Source organism: Nycticebus coucang, chromosome 14 (genome assembly GCF_027406575.1).
Source record: "Nycticebus coucang isolate mNycCou1 chromosome 14, mNycCou1.pri, whole genome shotgun sequence".
NCBI lineage: Eukaryota > Metazoa > Chordata > Mammalia > Primates > Lorisidae > Nycticebus > Nycticebus coucang.
Window position 1 is genome coordinate 66,323,943 of NC_069793.1, and position 18,728 is coordinate 66,342,670.

The following is an 18,728-nucleotide window of genomic DNA, read 5'->3' on the forward strand; positions in this document are numbered from 1 at the left end:
CGCGCGCTGAGCCGGGCCTGGGCTCCGAGTCGAACCCGGATCCGAGCTGGAGCTGCCGCAGCGCGGCCAGGTAAGGAGCGCGCGCAGGGTCCCCATTCCGGGGTCCGCTCCCCGCGGCAGAGCCAGCGGGATGCGGACCCGAGTGGCGCCCCCTGCCTCCCCGCGTCTCTGAGGAAGTTCGCCAACGCGGCGGATGCGGTAACCCGGGCCCGGCGTCCTGTCCCGGCGCCTTCTGTGCCCGGTCTGTCACGTCAGTCTCTGAGCCCCCGGCCACGGGACCTGCGCAGCCGCGACTCTGAGCCCGACCCTGGGCTGTGGGCCATCAGAAGGTACGCCGGGGAGAAGTAGCGGAACTTGCCGTGAGTCGGCCCAGAGCCGCCCCTGGCCTGGGAAACTTGGACTGAGACCAGGACAGGGTCTGGGACTGACGACGACGTCTCGGTGCGACTTTGGCGCGGAGCGGACGGGGAGGGGTTGTCTGGACGGTGTCAGCCCGTGACTGTGGGTGACACGGCGCGTGAGGCGGCCTGGCTTGGGCGAACGTGTGGCTGGGACACTGGGCGGTGACGCCGGGCAAGCAGGCGACACAGAGGGGCTCTGTGTATCTGTGACAAGCAGTATGTGTGCATGTGATTGTGTGTGAGAAACCGGGGGTCATTGGGGTCACTGAGTGCGTATGGCCTGGACTGTGGCCAGGGCAGGGTCAGGACCACTCATTAATTGAGTGTGAAACAGATGGTGAGGAACCCAAATGACTAAGAACTAGCACTGAATCACTGGAGTGATAGTGTGTGGGGTCTACTACTGTCAGAGAGAGAGAGAGAGAGAGAGAGAGAGTGTGTGTGTGTGTGTGTGTGTGTGTATGCACCCGCCTCAGGGCAGTGAGTAAGAGGTAGAGCAGAGACTCCAGACACTTCAACAAGATTGGGGGGCAAGGAAATTGGGGGCTAAGGGGACAATGGTCTCTCCAGGGCTGTCCCCAAGAGGGGACCCCTCTGGAGTTCAGTTCAGTGAGGATATAGACTCAGAGATTTACCCTGACAGAGGGCAAGAGGCAAGACTGGGCAGCATCTGGCAGGGGGGCATCTCTGGCAACAACAGAGGGGCCCTGAAGTGGTCTCATGCTCTACCCCACCAAACATACACAATGCTCACACATACACACTCACACATCGAAGTCTCCACACCTGGCAAAGCTCTGGTAAACCTTTATTCTCAGTGGGCCCAGGCACTGTGGCTTCCAGACAAGCTGGCTGAGCCTCAGTCTCCCCCCTGCTCACTGAGGTGTTGGACTGTGAATGGACTGTGAATCATCACTTTGGGATTCTCTATTGTTTTTGGGTCATCCTCCTCTGTTCTCCCTTCCCTCCCTTCAGGCAGAAAGACTGCAGTGGGGGTTGGGAGTAGGCTTCTCCTGGGTGCACAGTGGCCTAGGGTCTGGACCTCTGGTGCTAGTAATAGGATTGGAAGCACATCCCTCTCCAAAACTGGTCAAGGAAATGTTATTCTCCCACCCAAAAGCTTCCTAGATCTCAGTCCCAAAATGGATCCATAGACAATGTGGTTCCACAATCCTGATTCATAGACAATTGACTTCTCTGTGTAGGTGTCATTTCTTCAGTTCCCTGTCTAGGGGGGACCAAGGGGATGGATTTGTTCCCCAGGAGTGGCCTCTGGTCTAGGAGGCCAAGTTCTTGCTGGAGAGCTGGAGCAGGGCCCTGTCACCACCTGGGCAAGACCCCTTGAGATCCTGACTCCCACACAAGGGTCTGTGGCATTCATGCAGAATAGGGTGGAAACTGGGATCACCAGGAGGTGGTGGAGGAGATGATGGGTGGAGAGTGGCACCTGCCGTAGGATCTGGAAGTTGTTTTTTTTTTTTTTTTTTTGTTTTGCTTTTTTCTGAGATAGAATCTCACCATGTCACCCTCAGTAGAGTGCTATGACATCACAGCTCACAGTAACCTCAAACTCTTGTACTTAAGCGATTCTCTTGCCTCAGCATCCCAAGTAGCTAGGACTATAGGTGCCTGCCACAATACCCGGCTATTTTTTGTTGTTGTTGCAGTTGTCATTGTTGTTTAGCAGGCCCTGGCCAGGTTCAAACCCAGAAGCCCCCGTGTATGTGGCTGGCACCGTAACCACTGAGCTATGGCCTCCAAGCCAATCTAGAAGTTCTTTTAACTGTCATCCTCTGAATGTGTTGATTACATTCTAGGGTTAGGGGACAGACTCAGTGTCAGGCATTGTGCTCAACACTTTCTGGTGTGCTTTATGGTGTTGAGTCCTCACAGTGATATAGTGACTGTTCAGTAAAAGGAACTGAAATTTGGAGAAGCAAAGTGACTTCACCAAGGTCATGTGGGGTCAGGACAGTGCCAGGGCCAAAATTCAGGTCTTCTGACCTAGAAGCCCTGTGAGATACTTGAAGATCACCATCACCTACCTTCCGAATAACTGCCCAAGGCTTACCTGGTCTTCTGTCTCTCAAACCTGGGCTGGTAGGCATGGCCTTGGCATGGTGTCCCATTGTGAGTTCTAAGTGTGGTATGTATATGCACATCTCTTGAACATTGGGGATGGATGGGTTACATGGTCTTCCTGTTCCTTCTCTCTCCCCCCCATCCTTCATCCCCAGCCAGAAGTCACCAAATAAACCTTCCTTCTAGAGTTTACATCTGGCTCTTGGAGTGTCCATTCGGAGTTAGCATCACAGCCCTGGGATGGCAGGGGTAATTAGAGTCCCAGGTGACCTTCATCATACTTCAGAGGCTCGGATTCCCTTCCTTGTAGTTGCTCTGGCATTTTCCAAAATCCACCCACATGAGTGGCAAACAGACAGAGACTGATCTTGAGCTGGTGCCCCACTCTCTCTGGACCTCCTGTCTCCCTATTATTGTTCTGACCACTGTCGCTGCTTGCCCAAGAGCTGGGGTTGGGGATTAGGGTGTCTCTTGGTCCTCTCTGGAATGATGGAAGCTGCGCTTCTTGGGACTGATGAAAATAGCTGTCTTGGTCTCCAGGGGCTGAGCCCGAGTTATTTCTGTCCCTAGCAAGAGGTGGAAATAGCTCAGGGCCTGGGATGGGGAGAGACAGGGGAAGAGTTAACCTTTCCTCAGCCCAGCTCGATGGAGGTCCCTCAGCCCCACCCTGTGCCCTGCCCAAGCCAAACCCTTCTGAGAACTGTGGCCTCTGGGGATGATAGTGAGGCCAGGCTGGGTTTGTGCTTGAGGCCACAGTTGGGACTGGTATGATAGTTGCTGGAGGGAGTTGCCTATGTCTGCCCAAGAAAGGGAGACATCAAGGGGCAGTCAGCACCTGTCCCTACTCAGGAGTCAGAGCGAACAGGCTGAGTCCCATTTTACAGAGGGAGAGACAGATTCTGCGAAATGCAAGGACTTAACCCAAGACGTCCCACAGTCTGAATATTCTTGTATTCAGACTCTCCAACAGAACCTCTCAGACTCGCTTTCTATCCCGTGTTCCCGATTCACATGTTCCCTGGCTGGCTGGACGTGGTCTGCACTGGAAGCAGGCGCAAGACACACCTTCCCAACACCAGGTCTTACGTTCCTGCTCTGGCCTCGCTCTCCTTGCCTAGACTCCGCTTCCATGTCAGTTCTGCCACATGCTGCCAGAGTGACCTCACTAAAGTAACTCCTACTTTTTGCCTTCAAAGTACAATCCGTACTCCTTATCCTGAAGTTGAGGCCTTTTCTTTCAAGATTTTTCCCATTTTAGATCTTCACCCTCATCTCTCCCTGCTGGATACCTTGGTGCTACCCTGCCTTTGCTTTTGTTGTTTTCTCTTTCTAGAACTCTCCTGGCCATTTTAAGGTAGAGCCCCAGCCCTGCCTCACTCAGGATACCCTCCCAACCCAATGTTAGTTCCTCTTCATTGTTGTGGTCTACCTGCCAGGTGTCCCTTCAGCCCCACCTCTGGGGAACAGGCACAGCCAGGCAGAGCCAGCCTGGCCAGCAGCCTGCCCTGCCCTGCCGCCATGTCTATGGAAGGGCAGCCGCCCCAGGATCCCAGCACCTGGGTGTTGTGAAGCACAGGAGGTTGGCACCAAGGATCTCTGATGCTTATTATGGCCTGCGTCAGAAAGTGTGCTGGGTCTTAGGGGCAAAGACTCAAGGGCACCCCTGTGGGTATGGGGCAGGTTCAGTACATGGCCTGGCCCTCCTCACACAGGGCCCCCATTCTGGGCTAGGAGAGGAAACTGTCTGCTCAGGCCCTGCTCTGTGCCAGACCTGGGGGCTCAGTGTCTTCTCACAGCAGGAGTGATGGGGGCCCACACCTTCCCAAGTTGTTATGGGGAGCCTTTGCTGGAGTCTGGCACTCCAACTCTTACTCAGCTCCCAGCCAGATCTACAAGTCGAAGGTGAGGGTTAGGGCTTATCTTACAATTCTGGCATCTGTTTCCAGAGAAGGAGCAGACTGGCCTACCTGAAGTGGGAGGAGGACGTGTTGGCAGGCTGGTCAGCACCTGACCTGGCTGGATGGGGCCAGACTCCCTCCGTTATAGGGTTAGCCTTCTACCAGTTGGACAGGAGGGTAAACCAGAAAGGGAGGAGTTTTGCCTGAGATTGCCCAGCAGGGCCTGTCCACTCAGGATTGGAGGGGCATAGGGATGTGGTCTTTGGGTAGAGTTATACCCCCTATGTTTTGAGTCCTTGTGTGCCTGGGCCTAGGTTTAGTGCTGCTGGGTGGGAGTAGGGTGACAGAGAGTACAGGAGCCAATGCTATGTCCCTACCCTGTGCCTAGCTCTGGAATAAGGCCCCTTGAGGCTGTCATATCCTTAAGTTCATACTCAGGAGAGTCATCCTTAGTCCCTCTAGGCACAGAAAGGGAAATCAAGGCCCGGAGAGGGGAACACAGTTGTAAGACCCTAGTGTCACTGGGATCCAGACTCAGGTCTGTCAGCCTTGAAGGCCAAAGTTTTTTCCTGGGCCACCCTGGGAAAGATGAGAGCTCTATAAATAAACTTCCCATGTGGCTGGGAGCGAGTGCCCTGGCTGGTTGGCACAGACACGGGGGGGATGGAGGGGACCTCTGCAGCGAATTAGAGGCAGTAGAGAAGGAAGGCTGGCTTCCAGAAGAGGAGCCTGCACTCACCCTCCTGTGTGCACTCGCCTCCTTTGCTCCCCCATGGAGTCTCCCCCAATTCCGCAGGAGCAGGGATTGAGGGAAGCTGAAAACTGATGGTTGAGGGGTCCTAGAGAGGGGAGGGGACCCCCTGACAGGAGGCTGGGGAGGTTTCCTGCAGGAGGGGGCCCCTGGGCCAAGTCCTCATTGTAAGATTGTCTCCTCTGAGACCAAGTGATTATAGGTTTCCACTTAGCCTCTCTGAGCCTCAGTTTCCTCAGCTGTGAAGCTTGGAAGGCTGTTTTTGAGGGGTTCAGTAAGACCCAGCTTGGAGAGGGAAGTGACATGTAGTAAGTAGGTGCTTAGTAGGGAGGGTGTCGGGTAGCCCCAGCTCTGCCCCAGAGATGACTGGTCCTGGACACCACGTCCTCTAGCCCCAGACTCACCTGGGAAGCGGGGAGGGGATTGCATCCTCACCATACCCAGACTGGGAGGAGCTGGGTAGGCCAAGTCTGGCTACCTCAGCCCTTTTCGTAGCCTCAAGGGGCCAATTACCCCCCACTCCAGCTCCACCTGCCCACTTGATCTACCTGAGCCACTGAAGCCCAGGTCTGGTGGCAGCAGGAGGTCAGAGGGGCAGAAGCATCCATGCCCAGGCCTGGGGCTGAGGGTGGGCCGGGGAGCAGCTACTGTCTGGCTGTGCGGTGATACAGGATTAGGGGTCCAGCACTGAGGGAGGAGTATTCACCCCAGGGGAGTGACCTGGGACATCTTGGCTGCCCAAAGCTGGGAAGAGGAGCAGGAATGGAGTGCCCTTCTCATTGAGTGGCCCTAACCTCAGCAACAGCCCTTACAGAGCTGGGGTTCCACGCTGGGACCTCTTCTTTGTTCCTCTGGGAATTCCCGGACTTCCACAGTCTTCCTGCTGCTTTCAGTTCCCAGCATCCTTTCCTGCCAGAGTTGGTGCAGACCAGGGCAATATGCAAATGGGTATGCAGGCAAATCCCAGGGGCCGCAGAGACTGCAGGTAGGGACAGCACCTCCCCCTGGGGCCCACCTGGGGCCTCTGTAACAGAGAACCACCTACTGTGTGTGTGGGCTCTCTAACCTCTGGCATCAGGTTGGCAAATACCCTGAGGGTGTCACTATGTGCCAGGCCCTGGGCAAGGCTGCAGGGTGAGAGGAGGCAGAGAGGAAACTGTCCTGGGCTCCATTCCTGCTTCACCACTTACTGGCTGTGTGACCCTCCACAGGTGACCTCCCTTGACCTTAGTTTACCCAGGTGTGAGATGGGAATGCTCTCTTCTCCTGTGAGGATTGGAGGATGCCCAGGACCAGGCCCTGGCCTGCACTGGGTGGGAGACATTCCCTTCCCATGAGGGTGGTGGAGGGGAAGCCAGCAGTGCCTCATTACCCTAGCTGCCACCCAGTAGGGCACTGCCCTACTTCAGCCCCAGTTGCCAGGGAACCACTGGGTTCCTTGCTAACCTGGATTTCTCTGTGGATGGGCAGCCTTTGTCTTCCTGGGAAGCCGTGTCCAGCTGTGTTTCCAGATAACCCCAGCCTCTGGAGGCTGGAGGGAGGTCCACAGGCCCTGGATCACTGGCTAGGAAGCAGAGTACCTGCCTCCCCACTGCCCTGCTCCAGGTGGGCACCTGCCACCACCTCCAGCTCCCCCAGTACAGCCTCACTTGGCAGGCAGCCGGAGAGCCCCCTGAGACCGAGACTATTCCATGCCTATCCCTCCTCTGTTTAACCCTTTGAGGCTCCCATAGGTCCTGAGGAAGTACAAGCTTCTCAGCTTGTGGCTAATGCTTGGTGTGACCTGCAGACTGCCCATCAACCCCATAGACTCCTCACTCCTCCAGATTCTCCCCCATGGCTTATCCAGCCCCTCTGTGTGCCAAGCACTGAACATAATGTAAAAGAGAGTCAGGTGTATGCCCCACTCCAGCTTACAATAGGGACACTGAGGCACACTGAAGAGCTGTGAATGCCTATTGGAGGGCTTACTCTATGCCAGGCCTGTTCTGAGTACTCGATGTGAGTTCTCTCACTTCACCCTCATCATAGCCCTCCGTAGGGGCCCACAGACACAGGCCAGTGAGGAACCGCGGGATGGTACTCCATGGTTTCTATCCCATCAAGGGGAGGTGGGGTTTATTTCTGTTCTCAACTACACAGCATATGTGAGGGCTTTGGTCAGCATAGGGCGTAGATGTTGCCACTGGGAGTAGGTCATTGGTCACACTTCACTTGAAGACAGTGATTGCATCCATTTGTTCAAGCCCATCCCTGCCTAACCCCAGACTCTGGGCACTTTTACCATCAGCCTGCTCTTGGGCCTTCCCTACATTGGCATAGCTGTGCCCTCTATCCAGGGTGCCTTTTTGGCACATGCCAAGTTGGCACTCATGGTGGGGAAGGGGCTGGGTAAATAGGATATTGGTGTGTAAGGCTCTTAATGCTGAGGAGGTGGGGGCAGGTGGGTGGGCTTCGAGGAGGAAGTGACTTTGAGCTAAGCTCTGAAGGAAGAATAGATGTTGACCAGGTAATGGGGAGGGGTTTCTAGGCAGAGGAAACAGCAGGTATGGTGTGTCTGAGGGATGAAAAGAGGCTCAGAGTGGTTGGCATATGCATGTGGGAGGTTGACAGAGGTGTGTGGGACACCATTCTGAATATGTTGGGGGGAGGTGGCCAGAACCCAACATCAAGACACTCAGGCTGCAGGATGGGCTGACCTGGAGGCTGAGGAGTGGGCGCAGGTGCTGAGAGATCTTGGGGAGTGTCCAGAGGGGAGGGCCTGGCTGGGGTGGGCAGGGGCGTGGCAGGGTCACCCTACTGGGCTTCAGTTCTGGGAAAGGGGAAGCTGCCTGTGGCTTGGGCCTGGCCCGGGCACGGCTTCCTCTTTTTGGGAGGCCTCCAGGGCTGTACCTCGCAAAGGGCTCTGCCACCTCTGACTTCCACCTCAGCTTGGGGCCCTGCTTGTGGCCTTTGCTAATTGGCTTTTATCCAGGGAATTTCTGATTCTAATTGGGCATTTAGGGAAGGGCTGAGTCTGAGGAAGCTCTTCCCGACCCCGTGAGCCTGTTTAGAGGAGGCCTCCTGCTCCAGACACAGGGCTGGGTGCCGAGTCTTGTGGTGAATAAAACAGACATTGGTGCCCTTACTGATGTCTGGTGAGGGAAGCAAAGAATAAACAAGTAAGCAAACAGATACTTAAACACAAACTTCTACCTCAGGTGCAGAGGAAAGAAAGGGGTGTTGAGGAGGAAATCCCATGACCTACATCAGGCTCATTACCTCATTTAAACTTCATGACGGCCTTGCCATGGGAGATAATATCACATCTCCAACTTGAAGATGAGGAAACAAAGACTCAGCAAGGTGAAGCCAGGGGACCAGGTCCCACAAGGATTTGGTAGCAGTGGGGACAGGGCCCCAGGCTAGGAGATTTGTGGGGAGGAGTGGCTTCTACCAACTTCCTTCTCTGGTAAAATCCACTGCGGCCCATCCTCCCCACTCAGTGTGGCTGGGGTGTGGTTCCCCTCTATGGGGCTCTGGAGCTGGAAGGGAGGCTCAGTCTCCCCATCTCTGACAGCTCTCCTCCGGGAAGCCCTCAGGAGGTGCTGGGCTTTGGGAGACCACTGACTGCCCAGCCTTCAGGATGAGGTGGAGAGAGGTGGGGTCTTTACAGGCTCCCTTCCAGCTGAGGGGCTTCTTAGGGCTTGTTTTTTGGTATGTGGTTCTGCTGCTGTGTCTTAGACGATGGAGGCACAGTAGGGAAAGGGCGCAGGGGTCTGAGCAGGCGGCATGTACACGAATGTACATGTGTGCACATAGGGCTTTTTTACTTGACCTGGCAGGTCCAGCTGAGGCTCAGTCTGGGCTGAGTGTGGGGGCCGGGGAGCCAGACTAGGGTAAGTGTTGGTTTGGGGTAATTAGAAGGTGCGTAATTAGAAGGCATGAGGGCCCTAGGTGGTGGATGTCTGTGAGCATGCCTGAATGGCCCCTCACTGGCTCTGAGTCTGGTCCTTTGGACCCTCACTTTCCTCCTGGAAGTCTGGATCATATGGCGTCTATCTGCAGATGAGCAGCTGCACGGCCTCCCTGTGGGCTCAGGTCACCAGCAGGTGCCGCCGGGGCAGGGGTGGTTCTGGACTGTCTCTTCTGTGCTGGTTTTGCCTCTTTTCACTCCTGCCCCAGCCCTCCAGACCTGCCTGGGGACATGGAGGGGAGCTGGGGGCTGGGCTGTGGGGACAGTATGAGGACTTGGGGCTCTTAGGTCTGTGGGTTAGACTTCTGAAGGACGAGGGAGGGGGCTGTGCAGAAACAGTCTTGAGGTGGGAGCTCAGTCTGGGCAGGAGGAACGGATGCCTTGGGGCAGAAATTGGAAGACTTATACCAAATTTGAGGAAGGACAGGCAGGCCTTCCTTAGATGACCAGGGGTGCCATCTATTGGATGTTGGCTGCCAGGTATAGCCTTCACCCTTCTCCTGTCCCTGGTTTCCCCCTGAGCAGCTGCCAGTGATCTGGAGAGTCCCGAGGATGATGTGAACACTGCCTCTCCCCGCATTTCCCCTGGGTGTAACAGAAACCTTGGACGTTCCTGGGCCTGTGCCCAGCCAGGCCATGAGGGCAGGTGGCAGATCAGTTTCCTGGGCTCCTTTTCCAGGCAGGAAGCCCAGACTGCTTTAGGGAAAAGGGGCTCTCGAGTGGCCTGGGGACATATTACAGGCAGCACTTCCACTGCCAGGCTTGGCACCAGACAGCTCAGGGCTCCTTGACCTGCCGGGGCCCAGGGCCAGTGGCCGAGCTCTGAAGACACCCTTGAGCTTCAGAGGGCTATGTGTGGCCTGTGCTTCCTCACCTCCTGCACCTGAGTCTGGGCCTCTGGAAGTGCGTGGTGGACTTCCTCACTCTCCCTCAGCTCCTCCCACTGTCTACCACGTGTCCTGCTTCCTGCTGTGTTCACCTTATACACAGGATGGAGGTTTCTCCAGAGCAGGCCATAGTCTGGGCCTGGGGGCTCCTCTGAAATATCACACACTGTTCCTCAACCTGCTTTATTTTGACTCTTGATACTTCCCACCAGCTGGCAGGGGGACCACTCTTTGTGTGTTTGCCATCATTCTCCCCTGGAATGGTGCTTCCTAGGGGAGGGACATTGTCTCTGGTGCCAAGGGCAGTGCCTGGCACACAGTTAGTGCTGGAGAGATGATGGAAGGCTGCACATCTGGGCAGAGATGTAATCAGACATGTCCCAGTCCCCTCCAGAGGAGGTGTGGAAGGAGCAGGACCTAGACGGGGTGGGGGTAGAGGGACACACAGGAGCTATAAAAACCAGACCCACTTTGGGAAAAACTTCTAGAGAAGCTTCTAGAAATAGAGGCGTTTGCATTGTGCCTCAAAGCATGAAGGAAAGGGCCTTTCTTAGAGCAGAACCAGCAAGGGTGAGGCAGAGAGGCTCAGTAGGAGTCCCATGCTTGCAGACTTGTGAGGAGTGGGTGGCAGGAGCCTGGAGAGATGTGGCTGGAGTGGGGAGGCTGGGGCTGTGGGATGTTGCCACCGTCATCCACCACCCTGTCATCCCCCAAGCTCAGGCTGCGACACAGGCGTCCTTCCTCCCAGGCTCCCTTGCCGATGCTGCAGGACATCTGTTTGAGGAAGGGGAAGGAAGCCCTTCCCCCTCCGGGAAGCCTTCTAGTCTGCAAAGCCTCCCCTTCCAGCCTGTCTTGCCCTGTGAGGCCAACCCCCCGGCAGGGGAGCCCTTCTGCTCAGGCTTGTCCCTGGGAGGTGTCGCCAGCTCATGCTCTGCCTGTCCAGTGGTACCTAGTTAACTTCCAGTCTAATTCTGTCATCCTGAAAGTGGTGCTGAGAGGACAGCAGCTGCTTGCCTGTCCCTGCTGCCCTGCTGAGTCTCCCCTCCATCTGCTCTAGACCAGTGACCACCCCGGGGTCTGAGGATGAAGCTGAGACCACTGTGCTGGCCCCTGACCTTTCTTTTGGTAAGTTGGGGATGGGCCCTGGGAAAGGCAGGAAAGCCATATCCTTAGACTTGCACCCCAGTCCTCCAGCAAGGGGGTTGCAAACACTGCTCAGGGACCCCATCCTGGAGTGAGGCTTCGTTACTCAGCTCTTAAAGACTCTGAAGCAGTCAGACCCTAGGAAGCACTTCTGGACCCACTCTGGCATGAGACAGAGACCCAGGAGTGGAGATCATGGCTGCTTCCACTCAAGGCACCAAATCAGGCTCACCCAGGCCTTTGGGGGGATGGTGAAGAAGGAAGGACTTGCTGGCATTTATAGGCAAGACAGGTATGGTCAAGAGTGAGATCCCTGCTGGCAGGCAGGCGGGCATGAAAACCAAGCCCAGCAGGAAGGGTTGGCAGGAGACCTAGAGAAAACTGAGCAGAAGAGGCCTAGAATTTAAGCTTGAGAACTTTAGCACCTCAGATGCTGGGTTTCAACATCTGACTTAGTTTAGGAACCCCAGATTCCAGGTCCCAGAATCAAGAGCCTCAGGTGACTCTGAATTACAGACTTGTAACATCTTAGAGTCTGCTCTGGGTCCATTCCTATGAAGCCAGAAGCTCAGGGAAGGGCTGAGCTTGGCCTCAGGCACCTTGGAGGGTTGCTTCTTGTAGGAAGCCCCCCAGCCTTGGCAGGTGTTAGGAGCAGGTCTGAGGAAGTCTCCAGAGCCTCTGTAACATTCCACCTCCGGAGTAGCTGGCTCTGCCCTGCGCCTGCTGCTCTCCCAAAGCTTGGGACAAATTGGAAGAGGGTTTCAGGGCAGACACTTTGTACCTGAGAATGGGAAGCAGAGGGACCTCCCAGTAGAGTGGTCCGGGGGACACACATTGAGAAGACAGATCCTTCCTTTGATATGTGGTATGCCCTGTTGGAGTGCATGGTGACCTTGCCTTGTGGGGACGTCACAGAAGAGGATGTGGTCCTAGAAATTCGGGCAAGGGCCCAGAATAGGCAACACTGGCTGCAGATTTGGCTCCAGGGATGATAAACAGAGACTGGTTAATGACATGATCAGCTGTAATGGGGGTGGGGGTGGGGACCCAAGGCACCAGGAAGGGGGAAGGCATCTGAGAGAGGACTCGGAAGTATTTCCTCATCATCATCTGGTTAGCTGAATGGGCTGTGACTCAAAGACCTCGGAGCTTGAAATCCTATCTGGCCTGGTCTGCGGTTTTCTAGCATTTTCCAGAGCAGATGTGGTTCTCTCCCTATCCAGGCACTGCCAATGCAACAGGTCTGGGACAGGGCAAGTTTTCCTTGCTGCATGTGGGATTAAGGTTGGAAGAGTGTCTCTGAAGCTCTGGTGGAATGGCCCTGTGTGGTCAGTGGTCCCCACCACTAGGGCCTCAGGAAGTAGGTAGCGGATAGATGACCCCAAAGACCACATGCCCAGCACTTTCTGCCTCTTTCAACGTTTTCCTGCTTGCTGTTCTTTCAGCTGCTGCCCTGGTCTCTGGCCACTCCAACATCAACGACCCCTTGGCAGTGCCCACCTGGGGAGGAGCCCAACCTGGTGCGTGTTGCCCTGTCCCATCTGCCATGTCCTGGGAGTCTGGCTTCCCCAGGGACCTCAGGCTTAGCTCCTGGCATTGTTTCTCATCCTTCACCTCCCACAGGACCTGGGGCAGGGCACATTATGCAGGCCTTGCCCACCAGGCACCTTCTCAGCTTCATGGGGCTCCAGTCCATGCCAGCCCCATGCCCGCTGTAGCCTGCGAAGGAGGCTGGAGACCTGGGTGGGCACAGCAACTGAAGATACAGTGTGTGGAGGCTGCCTGCCAGGGTAAGTCCATGGGGCTGGGGGCTGTGGGCTAATGGCTAGGTGACCAGGACTCTGGATGCTGGGGTCCTAGCCTCACTCCAACCGGTGTGGGCCTTAGTCTTTCCATCTGTGCCATGGGCAGGACAAATGAGGGTTCCTGGTGGGAAGGAATCCAGTCTCTCTTAGGAATACTTTATGAGGGAAACTTCTAGCCCTCACTGACATCTTCCTTCCCTGCAGGTGGTTTGGGCCTTGGAGGGTCCCCCAAGTTCCATGTCAACCATGTTCCTGGGCACCTCTTGGTATCCGTGGCTGTGACAGTGAGTAGCAGACAGTGGCTAGGACTGGTGGTGGTGTGGGAAGGGGACAGTGAGCTTGAGTCTAGGAGCTGTTACAGTGTCTGTGTGGGGGCATTAGGGTCCTTCTCCCAACCCAGGGGAGAGTATGTAGCCAAAGGGTGTCCGGTAGGACAGGTCGATTGCTCCACTGTGTGGGTCTGCCCATCTCGCTTCTGAGTGGCAGAGACTGTCCAGCAGGTGGCAGCCACAGTGGGGAAAGCACTGGGAAACTCACTTCCTGACTAATCTCCTGTCCCTACCCACTCCAAGAGACCCATGTGGACAAGCATGAGTGTGCGCTTGCGCACATATGCTCATGTCCGTGCACGGGCTCACCTCCTCTCACTGCAGAGCTAGTCATTTTCTGGGGCAACTAATTCATGCCACACATGTGCCATCTATTTACCCCTCTGACCTCAGCATGAGGGGATGATGGGGCTGAGGGTTAGTATGTCCTGAGGCCTGAGGCAGCCTTGTTCAGGATGACTGATGCCCAAAAGGGAAAATCTGGAGAGTGAGTTGGTCTTTGCTTTTCCATTATGGCAGAGAGTGAGCTTCCCAGGACACATCGGTTCCTCCCCATTCCACACTAACTGGGGTCCCAGGCCTCTGCTTCTGTCTCCATTCTCTCTGCCTCTGTCTTGCCTCCATATTCCATGATGCTCAGGATGGGAGCGGCGGGCCCGACGTGGTGTGGAGGTGGCTGCAGGGGCCAGTGGCGGTGGTGAGACACGGCAGCCTGGGAACAGCACACGGGCAGGCAGCCCTGAGGAGACGGCTGCACAGTATGCGGTCATTGCCATCGTGCCTGTCTTCTGCCTCATGGGGCTGCTGGGCATCCTGGTGTGCAACCTCCTCAAGCGGAAGGGCTACCACTGCACAGCTCACAAGGAGGTCGGGCCTGGCCCGGGAGGTGGAGGCAGCGGTGAGCCCTGGCTGGGGTCCAGGTGGGGAGGACAAAGGGTACAAGCTAGGAACCTGGTCTTGGGGGTCTGCCAGGGAGAGGCCTTCAAGAGCTAGTAAGGAGGTGACAGCTGCAGACTGACAGTGGGAGGAAGGGTGAGGGGCCAAGGTGTGGCAATGGGGGCAGAGCAGAGACAGGACAGCCGGTCAGGTGGCTTCAGCAGGATTCCTACCCTGGGTGAGGCTCTGCCAAGCTATAGCTTCTGTACTTGGAGCCACAGTTGTGTATGTGGTTCAAGGATTAAACAGCCTTTGAGGTACTCAAGGTGACCTGAGACCTCTGTCCTGGAGTGGGAGAGGAGTGAATGCTCTGAGTCAGGAGGGCTGGCAGGGCAGCTGTCCTGGGCAGGCACCATGAGGGGCTTGGGTTTCAGTTCCAGGTTGTGGTTTGAGTTACTAGTCCTGAAACCAGAAGGAGAGACACGTTGTACCACCTTGACCCCAGGGCCCTGGGCCTTTTTTCTTCTTTTCCACCCACCACTGTCACCTGAAGGGCAGGGGACTTCACATGCACATACTCTTCCCTGGGCCAAGTCAAGAGTAAAATGGCATCTCCCATGCCAGTACCCCAACCTGCTGGCCAGAGCCCCTTCCAACTCCTGACGTTGGAGTCTGGAAGAGGCTAGAAAGGGATAGGAGCTTTGGATAGGCAGGAAGGAATATGGCCACTCAGGACCATTTTACCTGGGCCTACACTTGTTTTCCTAGCCTAATGACTTCCTTTAACTGTTTACTGCTGCCTAGTTCTGGGAGCTTTGTTTGGCATTGGTCTCAGGATTGATCATGGTGATCCATTCTCACACCACTGAGGTTCAGAACCAAAGCTGACCAGCGGCCCTCAGTTGCATGGACAGGGTGGTATGCAAGGAAGTGACAGACCTAGAATGGCAGAGTTCACTGCAGATGTTGGGAGTTCTGGGCAGAGAGGTGACCCACAGATCTGTGTAGCTGAGAAGGGGACAGTGCAGGCCTAAAAGAGACTGACCTCCCATCTCCCAACACATACACACATACAGACTAAGGACTGTGGAGTGCAGATGGCAGTAAGCATCTGGGGCTTCTGGGTACAGGAAATAGTGATATTGAATAATAAAGGTGATGAGTCCCATAAATGCAGGGTTCTGTGAGTCTTGTGTCACCCAAACACACACACACACACACACACACACACACACACACACGCATGCACGCAGGCACGCACGCGCACACACACACATACCAAGTGCTGTTGTGACTCTTTGGGAAGGCCAGGGGCGCCCTCTGCCGGCAGACTCTGGTGTAAGCTTGGGAACCTGGAGTTCCCACTCTTCCATAGGATCATGGGCCTTCTCTTCCCCAGGAATCAACCCTGCCTACCGGACTGAGGATGCTAATGAGGATACCATTGGGGTCCTAGTGCGCCTGATCACAGAGAAGAAAGGTGAGAAGGGGCTCTGACCCCATCCCAGTGCTCAGGAGAGTCTCCTCCAAGAGCCTGGGAGGCAGCTGTCGGGGTCAGAGTTCAGAGTCTTGCCTTGCTCTGCCCCAGCCCTGGCATTCTCTGGCCCAGTAGTGCTGCCTCTTGGCCTCTTGTTCTTGCCTGATGGAGGAGGGGAAGGCACAGGCCAGGCTAGAGAAGAGTGGTGGGCAGGTAGCAGGCTGGGGCAGAGTGTGGGAAGGCTGCCCCACGTGGCCAGAGCTGGTTCTGACTGCAGCTGCCCACAGAGAATGCTGCAGCCCTGGAGGAGCTGCTGAAAGAGTACCACAGCAAGCAGCTGGTGCAGACGAGCCACAGGCCTGTGCCCAGGTGAGTGGGCACATGAGAGAGGAGGTGCCAGAACCCACAGATAATCAGCCTGCCTCCTGGGTTCAGGGGGCTGTCCCTCTTCATGTCACCCTAGGCCTCTCTACCTGCTGCTGGGGTCTCCTGACCCTGGCCTGCCCTCCTGACTGCTCCCATCTGTGCCCTCCCGCAGGCTGCCACCAGTACCTCCTAGCATGCCGCACATCTGCCCACATCGCCACCACCTCCACACTGTGCAGGGCCTGGCCTCACTCTCTGGCCCCTGCTGCTCCCGTTGTAGTCAGAAGAAGTGGCCTGAGGTGCTGCTGTCCCCTGAGGCCGCAGCTGCCACTACTCCTGCTCCCAGCCTCCTGCCCAACCCTGCCAGGGCTCCGAAGGCTGGGCCCAAATCAGGACGCCAGGGCGAGATCACCATCTTGTCTGTGGGCAGGTGAAGTGGGCACCAAGAAGGTCAGGGACACAGCCTGGTGGGGGGGATGCAGAGGCAGGGCACCCTGCTTGGTGGTGGTCCCATCCTTATTAGAACTCTTTGGAGAATTGGGGGTGGCCAGAGGGAAGTCAGAACTTCCTGGCAATGCTGTGTCTTGGCTCCCTGGGGCCTCTGAGGCCAAAGGCCTGTCTACCTGCAGCCTAGAACTGAGGCGGGTGGGGGCTGGATACAAGTAGCAGCAGGGCAAAGCCCTTGTCTATGGGTGGGAGCTAGGAAGGGCTCAGGTATCAGTAGGCTCAAGTTTTAATCCATGAACTGCCCTCTCTACACCCAAGGTTCCCTCTCTAATGATAATGATTGTACCACATCTTCACAGGTTCCGTGTGGCTCGAATTCCTGAGCAGAGGACAAGTTCAATGGTATCTGAGGTGAAGACCATCACAGAGGCTGGGCCCTCAGAGGGTGATCTCCCTGACTCCCCACAGCCTGGCCTACCCCCTGAGCAGCGGACACTGCTAGGAAGTGGCGGAAGCCATACTAAATGGATGAAGCCACCAGCAGAGAAGAAGGCTGAGGTAAGGGGCAGGGGGAAGTATCTGCTGGCACCAGGGCCAACCCTGACTAAAGTTAGGGCAGGGGTAGAAGTGCAAAGGGCCCTAGGCAGGGTTCACTCTTCTGGAGCCCCAAAACTAGCCCTTGACTCAGATCTGACCCCTCACCCCTCTGCCCAGGAGAATCGCTATGTTGTCCGGCTAAGTGAGAGCAACCTGGTCATCTGAGGGGCTACCCAGTCTGAGGACACTGTAGCCCTGCCCTAGGCGGTTCTGAAGGCTTCCTGGAGGAGGTAGAGCTGCAGCTGGGACTGTAATGACCAAGATGCAATGGCCCAGAGACAAAACAGCAAAGGCCACAGCCTGGAAGTGGGATCATCCGCCCCAGCGAGGAGGCAAGCAAGGCAGGTGACCGCACTGTGTGCAGGAGTAGATCAAGAGCCCCACCCCTGTCCCTGCTGCCCGGCTCCTCCCTTGCACTCCCCCTCCAGTCCCCTGTGCCTACACTTGCCAGATCCTAGGAGCCCACAGGATTCTCTGTACCACCAGGGGGCTAGGTTTGGTGGGAGTAAGGAGTGTGTGTCCGGCACCCTTGGCCCCTGCCCCTGTACAGGGCCCTAGAGCAAATATGCCTCCTACTCCTCTTCTGGCAGGTACTGTCAAGGGAAAGGGCAACAGAAAGCCCTGGGCTGGGAGGCTGAGTTCCTGGGTTCTAACTTTGGGCCCATCACTGGGTCCTAGTTTTTCTGACTGTGAAGTGGGAGAAGACGACATCTCAGTACCCAGGGCCTCTCAAGTTCCTTGCAGGTTCTGGGATGGGTAGTGGAGGGTGGGGGAGCTGGACTCTTGTCACCACCCCCATTAGTAGCTTTATCTGGCCCCCCTGTTGCTGCTTCCAGGGCCTCTGCCTTCAAGGCCCCCCCGGGGCTGTCCATCCATGGCTCTGCCTACAGAAGGGGCTTTATGCATGTGCCTGTCCTCCACTCTGCTGTTTTTAATGAAATTGAAAAAACAGACTTGATCTGGGCAGGGCTGTGGCATAGAGCTGCAGTCTGCCTAGCCATCCACAAGATCTCGGGAACTTCGGGGAGAGGGGCATTGGTGAGCCGGAGAGTGCCTCTGGCCTTTAGTAGCTGCTGTGTCCCTGTGGTGCCAGTGTGTCTGGGCAGCGCTGCCAGGCCAGCTCCACCCTCCACTCCAGCTCAGCAACTTGGTTATTTATGTGGGGCTGTGCAGGCGCGGGCCCGCCACCTGCCCCCATTTCTCTTATTTATTGAAACTTACTGTTGTCCTGTCCTTACATTTCCATCCCCATCCATTTGTTGGGTAATAAAAGGTGGGAAAGTGCTGTCATGAAGAGCTTCCTTTCTCTGCGCCCCTCCCCCAGACTGTCTATTCAGCACATACCTCAGACCCTGCTCCATATTGGGCAGGCCGCCCCTCCCCTCCAGGACCTGCTCCTCAGAGGCAGGAAAGTAGGGCCCAAGAGGCCCTTCACTTCCTCTGGTTCTCACTGAAGCCACTAGGGCAGTGAATTTTAACTGGTGTGCCATGGCAGAGAGGATTTTAGATTAATTAAATTATTTTCAAAAGACTGTAAGTATATTCCTTTTTGTACTTTTTTTTTTTTTTTTTTTGTGGTTTTTGGCCGGGGCTGGGTTTGAACCCGCCACCTCTGGCATATGGGACCAGTGCCCTTACTCCTTGAGCCACAGGCGCCGCCCTGTACTTTTTTTTTGATCAACATAATTTAAGTACGCCATAGAAATTTAACTGT

At 55.9% G+C, this 18,728-nt stretch overlaps 1 protein-coding gene across 8 annotated transcripts; it reads left to right on the forward strand.

Moving 5' to 3' along the window:
- The first annotated feature begins 203 nt into the window (after positions 1–203).
- On the forward strand, positions 204–18,500 carry RELT (RELT TNF receptor). 8 transcript variants are annotated; one of them, XM_053562413.1, is made up of 12 exons: positions 207–329; positions 8,333–8,477; positions 11,032–11,099; positions 12,563–12,637; positions 12,741–12,907; positions 13,127–13,206; positions 13,892–14,149; positions 15,527–15,607; positions 15,892–15,973; positions 16,143–16,400; positions 16,777–16,975; positions 17,132–18,500. In XM_053562413.1, exons 3-12 carry the CDS (start codon positions 11,058–11,060, stop codon positions 17,177–17,179), a joined length of 1,290 nt encoding a protein of 429 aa, XP_053418388.1. In that variant the 5' UTR covers positions 207–329; positions 8,333–8,477; positions 11,032–11,057; the 3' UTR covers positions 17,180–18,500. The 8 variants fall into 8 exon arrangements, with proteins under 8 accessions (XP_053418386.1, XP_053418389.1, XP_053418388.1 ...); XM_053562411.1 differs by lacking the exon at positions 8,333–8,477 and having other exon boundaries at positions 204–329; positions 10,723–11,099; XM_053562414.1 differs by lacking the exon at positions 8,333–8,477 and having other exon boundaries at positions 204–329; positions 10,961–11,099.
- The last annotated feature ends 228 nt before the right edge of the window (positions 18,501–18,728 follow it).